Source organism: Protopterus annectens, chromosome 12.part0 (genome assembly GCF_019279795.1).
Source record: "Protopterus annectens isolate FY-2018-M chromosome 12.part0, PAN1.0, whole genome shotgun sequence".
In the NCBI taxonomy this organism is placed as follows: Eukaryota; Metazoa; Chordata; order Ceratodontiformes; family Protopteridae; genus Protopterus; species Protopterus annectens.
In genome coordinates, this window is record NC_056746.1 from 814,055,624 (window position 1) to 814,073,879 (window position 18,256).

The 18,256-nt window shown below is 34.0% G+C and overlaps 1 protein-coding gene across 1 annotated transcript in view; it reads right to left on the reverse strand.

The window, feature by feature from the left end:
• Positions 1–795: 795 nt before the first annotated feature.
• LOC122816815 (zinc finger protein 2 homolog) overlaps positions 796–18,256 on the reverse strand; it is a 258,703-nt gene continuing 241,242 nt past the window's right edge. The window contains exons 4-5 of the mRNA XM_044089857.1: positions 16,801–16,920; positions 796–12,234 (exon numbers count right to left, since the gene is read on the reverse strand). Of these exons, the coding sequence (XP_043945792.1) occupies positions 10,625–12,234; positions 16,801–16,920 (1,730 nt within the window). The 3' untranslated portion in view covers positions 796–10,624. The remainder of the gene's footprint in view (positions 12,235–16,800; positions 16,921–18,256) is intronic.

The following is an 18,256-nucleotide window of genomic DNA, read 5'->3' on the forward strand; positions in this document are numbered from 1 at the left end:
GACCAGTCCATGCCTTCTGGGATTGTAATGATGTTGTTCTCATACACAATAGTCATGAAAAAGAGTGGTGGATAGATATTTAGCTAGATGAGTGGTTTCTAGAACTCTCTGAACATTTATTGAAGCTGGAGTTAAATGAAAATAAGTCTGACTTATTAGTTACACACAACAGAGTTTGTAATAATACACTCTAATATACTCATCAGTAAGAGATTGACTGTTAATACAGCAATAAATAATTGAACAACACATTAAGATGGTGAGTTTTTCCTTTAATTCCATTCCCAAACTTTTTTCAAATACACTGCCTGTCTTTGTTATTGACAAAAAAAAAATACAGGGAATGCAAATCAACATATATGTTGTGTAATGATATGTAGACATATGTGTGTGTGCTTGTGTGTGTAGGGGTACATATGAATAGGTGTATATATGCGTACATATAAAAGACAATAACTACGATGTTGAGAATAAAAATTTATACATAGACACAGTAATATTGTAACTAATTAGATCACTAGGTCTGACTTTGGTAAAAGACTGAAGATCAAATATGTAGTAATGGGAGATTCATTGTGCAGGGCTCAAATGTTCAACTTAATGCTTTAGAAATATAATGACAAATGCTAAAAAGGAAGTTGAAGGGAAATAGAAAGAGGGAATAAATAAAGGGGAAAGGAATATATATATATATATATATGTGTGTGTGTGTGTGTGTGTGTGTGTGTGTGTGTGTGTGTGTGTGTGTGTGTGTGTGTGTACATGGCGTGTGTGTGGCCACAGTGTGTGTGTGTATATATATATATATATATATACACACACGTGTGTATATATATATATATATATATATATATATAAACTCTAGACAGTAGTGAAACTTGCTGCAATAGAAGATGTGATATTTAAACTTTATGGAAGTACAGATTTCTCTGTGCCTAACCAGATATATACCTACACATAATTTGTTAGAAAGCAAATTGATGTTTATTAATTAATGTTGGAGTCTCTCCATGGTTATCTAAACTTACTGAGTTTGAGATAGATAGGAATTGCTTGAGCAGTACCTCCTCCTATAACCATCACCATTTGTAAATGTACAATATATGTCTTTGCTCATGATTATGCTATTGTAATACTGTTACTAGCTGATAGCAGTAGGGAAATATGGGAAATTACTATATAGGGGAGTATCAATCATATAATACCTCATAGTAGGGGAAATGCTTTAGTAATTAATTACATATATCTTCTACTATAAATACTTGAATGCTGATCTACTAATTTATTGAATCATTCTGGTTAACCCTGTTATTGTTTATCCATCTTTAAATTAATGGAATTATTTTTGTAATCAGATGTTCTTTGAGCCCTTTAATAGATAATTCTACTTATACATGATCGTTATCAAAATATTATTTATCTGATCCTATAATTATTCATATAGAAGTGAATATATATATATATATATACTACAATTGAACAAAAGTTTATTAGTGAAATTTAGTTGCACTGTTTATAATCAAACTGTATATTATACTAATATATTGTTGTTCTGTCATATCAATTAATATATAGACTTTCATATAACACATGCTCTGCAGCCTCAAGTTGGGCAAACTTGTTTCAAAATTCTGGAAGTGATGATTAATCTGATTGGATATTTTTATTCTGTCAGATTAGGAATGTTCTACATTCCATGTCAGTTAATGGATTTACTGTTTATCAAAAGTTTAGTTTTAAATGTTTTTTTTTTAGGCCCCATACTGTTATTAAATTATATTTTATATTGGGAATCAACAACTTGTCATCAAAATATAAATTCTTTCCAAGAAGGGTAAGCAAGTTTTAAATATCATGATTGTTTGCTATCACATTTTACTAACACACTAAACTTTTAAACAAAAAAGATGGACTTGACTTTTCTTTCCTTAAACGTTAATGGTTTAAATAGTCCAGGGAAAAGATTCAACCTATTAAAATACTTGAAATTAAATAAAGCACAAGTAATATTTTTACAAGAAACCCATTTCAAAATAAATGATAGCTTTAGCTGGAACCCAAATGAATACCTAAGATTATCCAACTCCTCATACACTAAAAAAAATAGAGGTGTTCTAACATTATGGAAGAAAAGGGTTATCTCCCCTCAGATCTTATATAATTATGAAGATAAAGAAGGACTTCTGACAATAATAAAATTTAGAAACAGAATTTGAACACTGGTCAATGCCTATTGGTTCCCGGGAATTGGGCTAACAACAATAAAAAACACTTAGAACTCATCACTAACAATTTTAAGGGTGGCCTGATTTTAGGGGGTGATTTCAACTGTTTACTAAATGACTCAGAAACTACTAACAAGAGACCTTTTCATATTACTCCTATAGGGAAAACTCTCAAAAAATGGACGGATAACTTACAGCTATATGATTTATTTTATCTCAGAAATGATAATTCATTAGAATTTTCCCACTGTGATTTTAGATACAGGACTCAAACCAGAACTGATAAAATATTTATATCCCAAGACCTAAAAACAAAAATATCACACTTTGCAATAGTCCCATACTCTATGTCTGATCACAATGCACTTATTTTTAATATTCAAACAGATTTTAAAAAAAGAATACCAGCTTATATTACTAAATTGAAACAGTTTGAACCTTGGCTTGATAGAGAGAGATTTTTTCTTAGATACAAATCTAACCAGTGAAGTAAATGTAGTAATTCTTTGGGATTTGTTAAAAGCTCATCTATATGGCAAAATTATTGCATGGTTTAATAATAAAATGAAGGAATGAGAGTCTGAACATCTAATATACAAAAACAAATTGTATTAATTAATAAAGATAATACTTAAATCACTTCACACAAGAAAAAGGAAATTGAATCCTTAAAAAATATATAATGACATTTTAACTCATAAAACCAAATTGGCCCTAGAAAAATTAAAACTAAATTATCTCTCTATATCTCCAAAATATATGTGTAATCTACCACTGAGAGTGAAAAGAAACTCCATTGAAAACAACATTGTAAATGTACTCCATGAAGGGAGAAATAATAAAAAAGTTATTGATATTAGTGATATCTTAGATGCCTTTAAGTATCACTTTTCGGAACAATACAAAAACAATGACTCTCAACATGAATTCATAGGCCACAGTCTAGACTTCCCAGAATTTAAAAGTCTACCAGAGAGTTTGATTAATGAGATTCAGAAACAAATCTCTGTAAAGGAAATTTAATGAAAAAATTAAAGAAAGCAAAAACAATAAATCACCGGGCATAGATGGTATTATTAATGAAATATATAAGCTTTTACCATACTCCACTATCTCACTCTTACACAAAGCCCTGAATGAATCTTATTTACAAGGTATAATTCCACCCTTGTGGAAATACTCATTTAATTACTCCCATACTAAAAGAAAATAAAGATTCTCATATGTGCAAATCATATAGGCCAATTTCTCTGATTAATAATAACTATAAATTATGAATGTCTATTCTAGTTAACAGATTTAAGAAATCGTTAACCCATCTCATCTCAGAAGATCAAATGGGATTTATTTATAATAGACATACTCAAGATAATCAAAGAATTATAACTACCATAGATATCTTAAATAGGGATAATCAAGAGGTTGCTATAATCACTCTTGATATTGAGGCCTTTGATTCATTAAACTGGAAATATCTTTTTAAAATTCTTAAATCATACAAATTCCCTACTCAATTTATTACTTTTATAAAAAATGTTTATTATAACAATTTAGCATATGTAAAATTAGGTCCATTTATGTCAGAACCTATCAAAATTACTAAAGGTACTAAACAGGGATGCCCAATGTCTCCGATTCTACTCATTTTAGCAACAGAACCCCTTTCTTTGGAAATTCAATCTGATCCTAAAATTATAGGCCTAAATATAAATAATAATTTTAATTCCAAAATAATGTTATCTGCAGATGATATCTTACTTACTTTAATAAACTCTGAAGAATCCTTACAGGAATTAGATTTACTAGTCAAACATTTTATTATATTTCTGGCCTAAAAATCAGTAGATCTAAATCTAACCACATGCTTCTAAATAAAAAAAATCTTAATGATAATACTAATTTGGCTACTAATGAAATAATTGGGAAGCAGGTTTCTTCACTGAAGTACCTAGGGATTGACCTATGCGAAAATATTGACCTAACTTTAAACACAAACTATAAAAACATTATAAACACATTAAAAATTTTCACAGAGGAATGGAATAAATTACATCTAAAATTTGAAGACAGATTACAATTAATTAAAATGATCTTATTGCCAAAAATAAATTACATAGCTCTTTCTATCTCTATATTACCCAGCAAAAATATTTTAAAAGAAATAAAACTCTATTAAAATTTTGATGGTACCCTAAAAAGCATAGGATAGCTCTAACTAATCATATTAGCCCATGGGAACTTGCAGGAATAAATTTCCCAGATTTAGAATCCTACATTAAAGCTTCTAACCTCAAAACAATATTAAATTGGATAGACCCAAAATATTCTTCAGCTTGGAAATTGTTACATACAAATATTATCTTAAATGAAAATAAACTAATAAAAAAATTACAATTAACCAAATTAACTAACAAACTTTGGTATGTACTCAGTATCAATATACATAATACTATTAAATTTACTAATCTAGATTATTTAAATCATATCTATAAGACATTTAGAAGTTCAGTAAATAACAATATTGACATTAAACTATGGATCCAGCTTCTATTCCCCTTTAAAACTACAAAAAAACTTTTTTGATAATATTAGCTTAGATACACTCAGCTACTGGGAAAGAAAAAAAAATGTACATGCTGGTATCATTGCACAAAGAACCGAGTTGCACTAGATGCTCAAAATTTGATCAAAGAGTATGATCTACCATCATCAGACTGGCTACTTCTCAATGGTCTATTTCCATTCACTCAAGATTTGTGCAGAACAATACAGAGTTCTTCCTATAGCTCATTGCCCAAATTTATAATTCTTATGCATGAAACACTGCATGGTGAACTTAATTGGAAAAAATCTCAAATATTTATAAAATTATTACTTATAAAACTACTCCTAATCAGAATTTTTGGGATTTTGTTACTAGAGATTGTACACTGTCCCTGTCTCCTATGAATATATCAAAAATTTTACACTCTCTTAAATTAACCTCTAATTTACAAATATGGGAGATTTTTTCCTGGAAATGTTGGCATAGAGGTTTTTACACTCCTAATAAAATTGCTAAATTTAACTCCTCTGAACAGGTGATATGTTGGAGATGCTCTTTGGAATGTAAGGCCGATTGGTCTCACATCTTTTATGATTGTTCTAACATTAAGAAATTTTGGAATGATATTGAAAATTTTCCCCAAGCCATCTTTACTGATTCCTTTATATTATCAAAACTTTTAATTCTTTTGAATGTAAATGAATCTATTGTATTGAATAACAAAAATAAATATCGTCTTTGGACAATTCTAGCAGTAGCCAAAAAATGTATTACAAGAAGATGGAAGTCATCCTTCATTCCAACTTTACAAGACTCTTTTGGTTGAAGTAGTGTCAATGGAAATAAAAGCTAAAGAATCAAGAATATACCCAAGAAAATGGACTAAAAACCCTTGGACAAAAGTTATATCTCTTATTCAGTCATTGAATTCAGATATGTTTTCATCTAATTAGTCATATTGAAAGTATGAATGAATGAATATTGTACCCTACTTTACAGTTTATATAACTTGTTGTACTCTTTATTTTCCTTCTTTTTTTTTCCTTATACACTGCTTGAGGCCTTTGTAAAATTTGTACATAGTTTAATCATATTTTGTTGTTCAAATGATTGTTATTGAAAAATCAATTAAAAAAAATAATCTTCAGTGATCTTGTACCTTTTTCTAGCAGTGACATATCTATTTTCTTGTTTTACGTGTTTTTCTAACATTTTCATAGTGCTTCCTCTGTGTTACTTTCCTTTGCCATTATATATATCTCCACACAGCAGTTTGCCTTTTACTGTGTTTAGTTGCACAGTATTGTAATTCTGTCAGAATACATCATATGGATCTCTTTTAACTGTTTAATTTACTGTGTTCATCTGTTTTATAAATCTTCTAACACTGTTATACACTTCAAATAGTGTCTTTCTCTTGGCTAAAAGAATGTATACACCAAGTGTGTGTGCTTCAGTATATAGGTCCTTGTCCATAAGAAAATCATAACCAAAAAACGCAAATTTCTTATTCTGAGATTCATGTCAAAGCATCAAAATCTAGTATCTCTAATAGCTCTGTACAGAAACAATATGGCCAAAACTACATAAATCAATATGACAATACAGTTTCGTCAAAAAACAGACCCCCCCCCAAAAAAAATACTGTGTTCTTGGCTGAGAATTAATTTACTTGATGTCTGTTTCCTGCTGTTTACCCACGTGCATAATGCTAAGTTTTCAACTAGTTTTCCTGAAGGAGGTTCTGAAATTGTGATTTGTGGCATATCTTCAGTAAAACTGTCCTGCTTTGTTTGTGCCATTTCTTGAGCATATACTGAATTATTATGTTGAAAACTTTTCTGTATACAAGGCTTCACATTGAAACTTGTGACTCAAAGCTGGTTTATCACCTCAGTATCAATATAAACTTTTTAAAATCTGTTTGGTGACTGTATAAGCAAGCAAAAGGACATGTTCCCGCAATAAACGGGGTCTGATATTAATTCCACAAACCACAGCAAAAGTTCAAACCAAGAAATGCTTATAGCTTGTAAAAACTTGAATAAAACGTACAAATGTGCAGAGCAAACAGTTTTTGGGTACAGCCCTTCTTCAGTGCAAAGACATATGTGTTCTAACAGCTATTTCTATATCAAATGACAGTGATCACATGACATTCATAGCCAATAAAATCTGAAAAATTAAAACTCTTTCATCATGTAACAATTATATAACTTCCTAAAACATACAAATTACCCATGCAACATTTATAAGTATATATACACATGAGCTGCATGCACTCTGCACATTTGTAAGTTTTATTAAAGTTTTTACAAGCTACAACTGTTTCTTGGTTTGAACTTGTGCTGTGGTAACTGTGTAAGACCAATGGACAAATAATCTCTTTTCATAGGGAATCCAGGATCACTGTCTGGTTAAAGTCTGGATGGAGTCAAACAGTAGGCAAATCAAGGTAGAAAGACTCAAACCCTGTACCCTGGGGTAAAGGAAGCAGTCCATTAATCACTATGAGTTTTAGTTCTCTGCACTAACTGCCAGACTAAGGAACTGTTTGCTTTTAAATATATTTAAGTTTTGTGTTGTTATTCCCTTCTTTATAAAATTAGGTATGTATGAGTGCCCTCCTTTGTATACATATTCAAATATCTTTGAAGTTTCAATGGTCATATTGGTTACATATTTCCTTTTTTTAATATATGCTTTACCTTTAAGTTTCTTTTTGTTTTCCCATTTACACGCTTCTTATTTTTGTACTTTGGAGTTCTTTCCCTTGCAACACTTTCTTGCTCACACATTTTTTTCAGATGAACCAGTATTTATTTGTCTTGATATTGTTTTGTGTTTATTTTTTATTAATTATATTACATTTTTAACTATAGCTTCAGATAGTTTTTTTTTTTTTTTGATGCAGCATTTCTCTCTTTTAAATGTATTTGTGACACTTGCTGTGCATAGTCTTCATGGAATTTCTGGGTTTGTCATGTACCAAATACAAAGCAATTTTTTATCCCTAAATGTCCACTTTACTGTCTCTAAGCTTCCTGATTGTCAGATTATTTTTCCCATCTCCCCAGGGGTGTACTGACACATGGCTCAATCTTGTTCAACTGCGGTCGGTCTTTAGATTATATTTGCCTGCAAGGGCAGCTGGCATAGCACTTAACTATAAACATATTCACTGCTACCTTTTTATGCCCTGGCTCCAGGGCCTATGCCAGGTATGGGTATGTTTTAATCCTAGGAACTGTGCAGCCAGTCTCCATTTTTTTGTGTTACATTATCATACATGTTTTTCATGTCTCACAGAAAGGTAAGTGTCATTTCAGATTCTATACACAATAGGGTCCACTATATGAGGGTACCCACCTGAGACTGATGAATTCAGCTGCAATAAACTTACTCAAACTTGTATATAAATATCATCCTTTAGTGCAGAACACTGTGAGATCTTTTTCTTCATGAAATGTAAAACTGTTCTTTACAAAATTTGGCCATACTTACTTGGCTTCATAATTCTTTTTGATGTTTACAGCTTTTTCAATGACACAGTGGGAATACATTCTGTTTTAGTGTCAAGACACAGTTAATTTCATAAGTACTGTGCCAATCTTTGATGTCTGCAATGAACACTTTCCTCAGTACCCACAATCTACTCCCTCTGTAATAAATAGGAAGAGCACATGTATTTACTGTATATATAAATATGATTGCAAATTATTTTTTGTTATCCCGATTTGTCCCACTATTACTGAAACTGAGCATTGTTTTATGTTGCTCTAACTTATGCTCATACAGCTTAACATTTTATAAAGGTGTGACTGCTATTATAAAGAATGATCCTTTCCTTACATTTCTTGAAACATTTAGAATTTTGAATTCTGTGGCAGGAACAGACTCCGTTCCTAAGTCTGGCCATACTGCTGGACCTAGATGGATATTTTTGTCCCACATTGCTCTAGTGTCTGCACATCTAGATACTTTCATAGGTTTTGACTCTTAATATGCATTAGAAGTCACTGCACATCGCTATTTCAATAATTAAGGCTACTTCTCTCCTATTTTCCTCAATTACACAATTTCTTGTTTCTGCACACATAGCAGTTGGTACTGCATAATCCCATGCAGACCTTATCTCTTCATTTTCAGTAAATCCTTGTGGTTCATGTTTCCACTGCTTCTCAGTTACCTACACATTGCAACATTTATTTCAGCGCAGCAATCTTGCCCCATTAATGTCCATTTCTGTACACAGACCCTCTGATACTAATAGCACATCCTGTTGTGAGTAACTGTATTCTATTTTGATTCTTACATTACAGCACCAAACACTAGTACTACAAATTTCTGTGTAAGAAAAAATATGATCAAAAGCCCACTGGTCAACTGGGCAATACAGCTTTATCAAAATACAAAGAAAGTATAAAAGAAAAATAACTTTTTTTTGGGGGGGGGTGACAACATAGTAGTTCTTAAGTACTAGGCTAGCTGGTTTGAAGGGCCATTTTAATTACCTAAGCTAAGACTCAAACCCTGCACCTTGTGTCTAAAAGGTGATGATCTTAACCAGTGTGTTACATTACTGTAATTTTTCTTAACAGTTCCAGTTATGGTATTCATCTTCCAACATTGTGTTTTGTATATCTTTGTAGTTTTCTTCTGTAATGTAAATTAACATATCTATTCATTTCTGTTAAGTTAAAAAGTGTGCTTACAGTATTCTGTTCACAGTGGAGACCTTTTCTGACTGGTTTCCTGCTCTTTACCTTTTTACATAAACCTAACTGGTTTTTCAACAAATTCTCCTGGTAAAGGTTTTGAAATTTTGTTTTGAGGCTCATCTCTATTAATACTATCTTGTTTGACTCACTCCAGTCATGCCTTGAGTATTTAATAATTTTTTCATCTTTATTTGAAGGACTACACTGAAACCTTGACTTCTCAGCTTGTCAGTCACTTTAGTTTCAAGTTGCTGCCTTTTTAACCACTTGCTTTTTCAACACATTACAATTTTATATCAGTCTCTTTTTTGCAAAGTCTGCCACACCCGCAGTCGATGGCAAAGCTGTGCTTCACTGTACAACTCTTGCCACAAGCTGAAAATTTATATGACTTCTGCTTTTAAATTGCCAGCATGTTTGTCTTTTATTAAAGGTACACCAGGAATGGAACCAACTTCTAAGTTGGGTCATAGTTATCTTTCATGAAATCAGTATTACTTTAATCTTTTTGTTAAATTTCTCTAAACGTTTATATTTTTTACATACCTTGATGTCAGTGTACCCCTTTCCTAAGTCAGAGCATAATTGAAGTTTATGAAATTAGTATTGATTCAGTCTTTGATGTTAGCCAAGAGTGCTCTTCTAAGCATTTCAATGTACCTAGACATTCCTTCTTCATTTCATATGTGGTTGCATGTATTGGTACCAAATTTAAGTTAAAAAGTACATTTTTATTAGTTCTTTTGTTCCTACTACTATTGGAACTGTCTAGGTAGTTTTCTTCCACATTGCTCTAACTTCTGCTTGCAAATCCTGATGACATTGTGTCTCTTGGTAAGTAAAACACTATGTTTGCTGGGTGTAGTAATTTTGAAGACTAATACTGCTTTATCTTGGACTACTACATATGATTTTCTTTCATCCATTTTTTTGAACTGTTGGCACTGGGTTTTCCTATATGACCCGAAATGTATCATTGTTGATAAAGCTTTATAGTTCATGTTTCTAGTGCTTTTCAGCTACTTCTATATTGTACAATCCCCACTGCAACACTCTTACCAAATTATTATGCCTTTCTTACGCTCAGCCACTATTGTAAAACACTCAGGAATGGAATGCAATAAATGTATATTTCATGAAATCAGAACTGTTTCAATCTTTCCAATATGGGTTTTCTCATGGACTGTAAGGTGACCCTTCTGTATAAAACTCTTGCCACACACGGCACATTTATAGGATTTAATTCCACTGTGTATTTTTTCATGGACTGTAAGATTGCACTTCATAGTAAAACTCTTGCTACATGTGGAACATTCATGGGCTTTAATTCCACTATGGATTCTCTCATGAACTGTAAGGCTGTGTTTTGATGTAAAATTCTTACCACATGTGTCACATTTATATGGCTTCTCTCCACTGTGGTTTCTTTTGTGGATTGTAAGTTGACTTTTCTGTGCAAACATTTTGCCACATATGCCACATGTATAGGATTTATTCCCACTGTGGGTATTATCATGGACTGTAAGGCTATACTTTGTAGTAAAACTCTTGCCACATACACCACATTTATAGGCTTTAATTCCACTGTGGATTTTCTTATGAACTGATAGTTGACTGTGTTGTGTAAAACTCTTGCCACATATAATACATTTATATGATTTATTTCCAGTGTGGATTTTCTCATGAACTGTTAGTGTGTGCTTCGAAGTAAAATTCTTGCCACAAGTGAGACATTTAAATGGCTTGTCTCCACTATGGCTTCTCTCATGGATTGTGAACTGACCTTTCTGTGTAAAACTCTTGCCACATATAGCACATTTGTAGGATTTAATTCCAGCATGGATTTTTTCATGGAGTGTAAGACTGCCCCTCACTGTAAAGTTCTTGTCACATATGGCACATTTATATTGTTTCTCCCCAGTGTGGATTTTACTATGGACTATAAAGTAATCCTTATTCTTGAAGCTCTTTCCACATATAGTACATTTATATGGTTTCTCTGCAATGTGGGCTTTCTTGTGAACTGACAGGTATCTGTTCTGTGTAAAACTCTTGCCACACAAGTTACATTTAAAAGATTTAATTCCAGTGTGGATTTTTTCATGGGCTGTAAGATTGCTCTTATCTGTAAAATTGTTGCCACAGATTGCACATTCAAATGGCTTCTCCCCACTGTGGTATCTTTGATGAACTGTGAAATGACCCTTATGTGTAAAACTTTTCCCACAGGTTGTACATTTATACTGTCTCTTCCATGTGTGCCTAGCTGTATACTGCATACGTTTATACTTCTCTTTGAAGTTCTTTGCACAGGGCTTCCCTCTAGTAAAAGTTTTCAGGCGTGTCTTCAGACTATCTTTATATATTTCCCTTTTATTAATTCCTCTAAATGTTCTTGTTTGTGAACTGTTAATGCTGTGATGAGGATAAAACACATTCCTAATTCCTTTCCTGGTTTTGGTATGACACAATGCTTTGTAGGCAAATGGAAATGTGAACCTCTTTCTACATTTACCATACCTGTATAAAGTTTTTACTACATGATTTTGCAAATAAGGTTTTAGCTTATTCTCCAGGACAACACTCTGGTCATATTGAGCAAATTTATGGAGCAGGTTTCTTGTAGGAGTATCTTCAATTCCTGTAACTACATTATCTGTGAAGTTTTTCGTAGATTCTGCATTCATAAGATTATCTGATACTGATGTCAGACTTTGAATTGCACTCTCTGCACACCTGCAAACTTTAAAAAAAAGTTTAATTAATTTCATATTTCATCAAAGCAATTATATGCTCACAGTTTTAGGTACCTTTGACATGCACCATATGACATTAACTTTACATAGACCATTACCACAATTTTTTTCAATATCTCTTTACAGCAAACAAAAGTAGTGTTTGTGCAACAATTATGTATATAATATTTGACTTACAAAGTCATACCTCTCAACAGCATAAAAGTGATTGTGCCCACGTGGTAATACATCACAGAAAATCTTTGTAGCATTGCACTGGAGTCCCCCATAATTACTGGCTCATTTACCAACTTTATGGATTTACACCCAGCAAATACCTGACTTGGCCCAGTTTACATCTCTGTTTCTAGTAATTAAACAGTAACGCATCATTGTTCCCTTACTTCTCTTAAACATCTACTCGGCATTTCCAAGTTACAGGTAATGTCCATTATTTTAAAGAAGTATAAAAGTGTCCTGAAAAAAATGTGTTTCTAAGGATAACAGGTCTGTGAAAAAGAAAGGCAGGAGATGGAAAGGAGGTGTCATGGAGCCATTTGCCCAGGGCGCCATTTCACCTAAAACCAGCCCTGAAGGAGAGAGAATGAGCCTAGGAATGTCTTGCATTTCTCAGGCATGTGCTAACTTTCTGTTACTGGGTCTTACTTTGGACTGCTGTGGTATACACTGCAGATAGCACATCTGTACTAACATGCTTGGTTTGAGGTGGCATTCCTTGTCCCTGCATATCTCTTGGTCTATGTATTCTCTCAAGTACCTGTCTTCTAAAATTATTGGAAAACATTATCTTGAATACTATACCATGGGCATATTTTATTCCTTTCTTAAAATAATTTCTTTCCTTCATTATGAATTTTGCTCAGGCCATCAAAAAGGGAAAAATTCTATAAAATGCACCACAGAACATCTTGAACCCCGTAGCGTATCCTGTCCCCCTATCCCCGATTACAGTACACTCTCGGTCAAGCCCACTATGGTGCCATATGTTTCACCATGCCCCCACATCCCACTTTAGAGATCTGAAAAGTTAGCAACCCTGCTACTTTCTCAAGCAATTTTTCCAAGAGATGAAGAGAGACAGCTATACAACCCAAAAGCTTAGAAGAGATGGGCTGAAGAGGTGTTCGATTAGTTTACTGTACACTCTTCTAAGAGTTAACAAAGCTGTTTGTGACTTAACAAAGCTGTTTGGGACTTCCGAACTTATGTGGACATTGACCTAACTTTTGACCAACATGTGTCCATTGTCATAAGAAAGTCCTTCTATACTGCACAGCTTACATAGAAAGGGACTGTGTCTAGATCCAGGGATGTAACTGTTCCACTTTACTCAGCCCACATTTGTCCAGACATATGCAACCACTAGAACACCCACAGGGGTATCTTACTAAAAGGATAACAAGGCCTAAATAATACTTCCTACATGGACTGACTCAAAGCTCTGTTACTACACTTGGTAATCTACAGACTGCTAAGAGGTGCCCTGTGTTAAATATACAAGGCATTCTCCAACTCAGTAAAGATGGATTAACTGCATATCAGCAAGTAAACTGGTATCAGGAATATTTGGTCTAGGGATCTAAACCTCTTCTGCAACATCAAGAGAATAGTTTGCAGGAAAAGGTATATCTCACAGAGGATACCACTGCTCCAGAACAGACTCCTCATTCATGTAAAACAAAGCTCATCCTTGTCCATATTCAAGCACAACTGGGATCTACGGATGGAAAACAGAAAATTTACTCCAGTAATAATGGACAGTGACAGCTCCTAAATGCTTTATCCCATTCAAGGGTCCCTTCAAATCATTGACTGCATGATTTCAGTTATTCTTATTAGAGACAACATATAATTATGGACCATGGGATGGGTAAGGCCAATCTAACACCAAATGAGCACCAAAAGGGAATTGGCTAAACTTAATATAGCCCACAAGGTCAGCTAGCCTAGTATTTATCTATGAACTTATAGGTTCATTGGTAAATGTTAAGTAGCTACCCTTGTGGGCCATTTTAAGCCTAGACAATTTACTTCTTTGTGCTTGAAATAACCTATATCCTTTGGTTATAGACTGGCATTACCCATCACAGTAGTATGTTTTTTTTCTTGATATGGGAAGCAATTCCTTTACTGTTTTTTAAATGTAGTTTATTGAGCTTGAATGATTAGTTAACATCCAGTCTGGAGGAAAACTAATCTGTGCAAATAAAGGTTGCAATCAAGTTGTTTTGGAAACTTCTTACACCAGAGGCATAATTATTCTAAGACCTGGTCTAATCTGGTTTATTATTTTTATAGTTAAGAAAATGGTCACTGATTATCACAACTACCATACTTCACTTAACTGCTCTATATTGTACAATTACCCTTTGAAGATAACCCAATGTGTTATGTAAATTCATTCAAATGTTTTATTGTATATTTCTTTGCTATGTTTTTTCTTCAGTGTTATAATGCCTCTTACTATATTGCACTGTGGAGCTTTATCTACATTTGCTCAACTGTTTTATTGCAACATTTTCATTGTATTTATCTTCAATTTTGTAAATTTTCTTGTTTACTTGTACTGTGAAGCTTTTCTCCCCGGGCCTCCACTGAAAAATGGCTATTGCTCAGATGGACTATCCCTGTTAACAAATAAATAAAGTGGTATCACATGTTAGCCAAGTTGTACAAATGGCCATGGAATCTAGGCCACAAACTGCCATGCAGGTCTGGATATTGTCTACCTTGTTTTGTTACTTCCAGCACTGAAAAGTCCAAGGATTAGGAGTGATTCAGTGTTTTAGAGGTGAAGGGAGCAGGTGAGTTTGTGACATTTGAGGAAGCTTGTGTCAGAACAGATATGCCTAAGTGGGTTGGTGTATGAAAGACACTGGAAAGGAAAGTAGGCACCACAAAAGAGGAAGCAAGAAAGGGTGAGGAAGGGGTCAGCTAGAAAAGGAGATTACTGGAGGGTGATAATGAAGAAGAGGAAAAGGCAAATCCAAGATACATAGAGAAGTGGGGGAAGTTTTAATATACTGCATGCAAGTTGGGTATAAAAAGGGGGGGGTATCTGGAGAATGATTTTGAGGAAGTACAGGAGGTGGGACCAGGTTTGGGAATGGTAGATCCATTGTGGGATGTGTGTATGTGCACTGATGACATGTACTATGTTATTCCTGAGGGACTTGGAAAGGAGTGAAGGGTGCAGTTACTCTGGTGAAGACTGACTGCATGTTCTGACTTGTGTCAGGGTGGTAGACTTGAGGAGCACTATTCAGAAAGTGGAGCCAGAGGTGCATATGAATGACATACCGTGGACCTAAGATGTTTAATTGTTTAGGGTGCTGAAGGAGGGAAGCACCATGGCAGTTGAAAGAAGGGTAGGGAGTGGAAAAAATAACTAAGAGGTAGAATTGTTGACGTTTAGGGTGCTGAAAGAAAGAGTGGAGTATGATGTGGTTTGCAAAAGTCAGGAGAAGCACAGATATGGAGCTTGTGAGAGGAATGGAATAATTGGTTAGGAAAATAGGGGGATAAGGAGAGTCCTTAAAAAATAATAACACTTGCACCTTAAAAATGAATTGGGATAGGGAGTGAGATTTGGGAGAGTGACAGTATGTCTGGAATGGCAATATGAGTAGAATTTGTGAAATGAGAGAGGCTGAAGTATCTGGTGAGTGTATTCACCAATGTTCTGAAGGGAGGCATAGGGGTATTGGTACCGCTTGTATTCAGCATTCAGTGTGGCATTTTATAGGCTGTACTGTAGTGATATAAGTTTACTTCAATTTATTTACATTATTTGTTAACTGGGTAATCCCACTGGGCACAAACACCCCTTTTCAAATGCAAACCAGGAGCACTCTCTTTTTAAGTGACACAGCAAGCAAATGCAAAAGGAGGGAAGTAAACTCTGGACTACAGGTAACAGCTCATTAGTATCTCTCTGGACTACAGGAGGCAGCTCATTAACACCTCATGGCCTTATGCATCTGTGGTTGACCTGTCTACTGAATGAATCAAAAGTCGGTTATGTAAATGGCACACGTTATATTAAGTACCCTATAATATACCATAATAGAGATTCAGAATAACTGCATGAAGCCAAATAAACAACACAACCTGTACTGCAAACAAAAAAGCTTTAAAATCATGTACAAAACCTGTCCCTGACTGAATGAAGGTGTCTCCTTTGTTACCAAATGCACACACTTATAACACCCAAATCAACACTGATAAATGAGTGGGAGTTTTGTTACAGTGAAACAGCTGCTGTGGTCAGTGAGATGCCAAGTAAAGTAAAGGCCCACAAAAAATGACAGTGACTGCTCCTCATAAAATGGTGAAAAGAAGTGTTTACAACATTATTTTTTTTCACCTTGTCCAACTCATATTAATCACATATTTCTTAAAAGATTTAACAAGTTCTAGGTGACATTTTATTTGCTATTTTGGGTATAAAACTCATGCTTACTCATAACCTTTCAGATTTCAGCTACTGCGATACAGTATCTCAGATATGAACAGTGAGGCCAAATCAGTTCATTTGTTAATAATTTACTTACTGGTTTGATGGACTTCAGGAAGATCTGTCCGAAGAGTTATTATGTCTTCTTCAATAACTTTACATGGAGGATTAGTAGGTCTTTCAATCAGCGACATTTGCTTTTTGACTAGATGTTTGACTAGATGTTGTAGGACACACAAAAAATGTATGAGTATACTCCAAGGAATTATTTGAACTGTGACAACCACTGTGTATGCACACAATCATGTTAACAAATACAAAAATATGTCAGCAGTACAAACCACTTACTCACCACTAAAATATTAGAATTTACAGCTCTTAGAGTTTAAGATGAATTTACAAATACCCCATGCAAACAAAGCACAATTACAACAGTAATTCAGTGGTATGACTGAAAATAAAACAAGAAGGATACAAACACTATGAGTTAACTGCATACAGGATAAGTATCTTACATGAAAGTTGCAATAAAGAAAAAAAAAACTCTTCCACACAGCTCATTCAAATTCAGACTCTGAGATTCTTCAATTGGATGACTGACTTATGAAACATGCTGTGAAAGAACTGGTTAACAAGTCTGAAAGTTAACTGTGTTTTGAGTGATGAACCAGCAACCACTGGAACAATCAGCTGTTCAAAAGTTGTTACATTGTTGTCATATTACTAGAATGGATTCAGTGTGGCCTGCTACTGTGACACAGTGGGTGCAGTCATCCATTCATGGACTGAATGTGTAGAAGTTGCCACCCACTTGGTTTGTACCAGACTTTATGTCACAGACAGTTGCAGTGATATGTACCAGATTTTGTCACAGACAGTGACAGTATGGCTGGAGCAGCTGTCTACACTGTTGACAGCCACAGCATCCTTTACTAACGCTTGTGTATGGTTTTGCTTGTATAGTTAATTAGACGCATTTCTATTGGTGCTGTCCATTAGATTTTCCATACCCATCAGAACTGCATTACTTTCTTCTAATTTTAATATATGCACCCATTCGGAATAATAATGGCTTTGAAATATGAAATACAGCATTGCTGTGTTAAACTGTTCTGCGTAGAGTGATGGGTCACTGCATTCATAAACAATGCACAGGCCAATACACAGATCTTCTAAACTGTGCCTTTCCTGCTGACCTAACCTGTGCTTGACAGAAAAATCTGGACTGGAATGCAGGTAAACTGCACATACAGAGACCACACATTCCAGGAAACAAGGATTATGTACACAGTCTACCCACTTCAACATCCACTGTGCAGTGGAGCAGATTCTTTGAATATCCCATAACAGAAACTCTTACTATTGCAAATACTTTAAGTAAGTACAAGTAGATAAAATACTTGATATGCATTAGCAACTATTCACACAACAGCATGCCCATTCTCCTATTTTACTGAGACAAAACTTTTGTCAAACTGGCCCACGACCATGTTCCTTACATATTTGATATGAAAAGCATTACAACAGCATATAGACAAAAACATAATTTAATT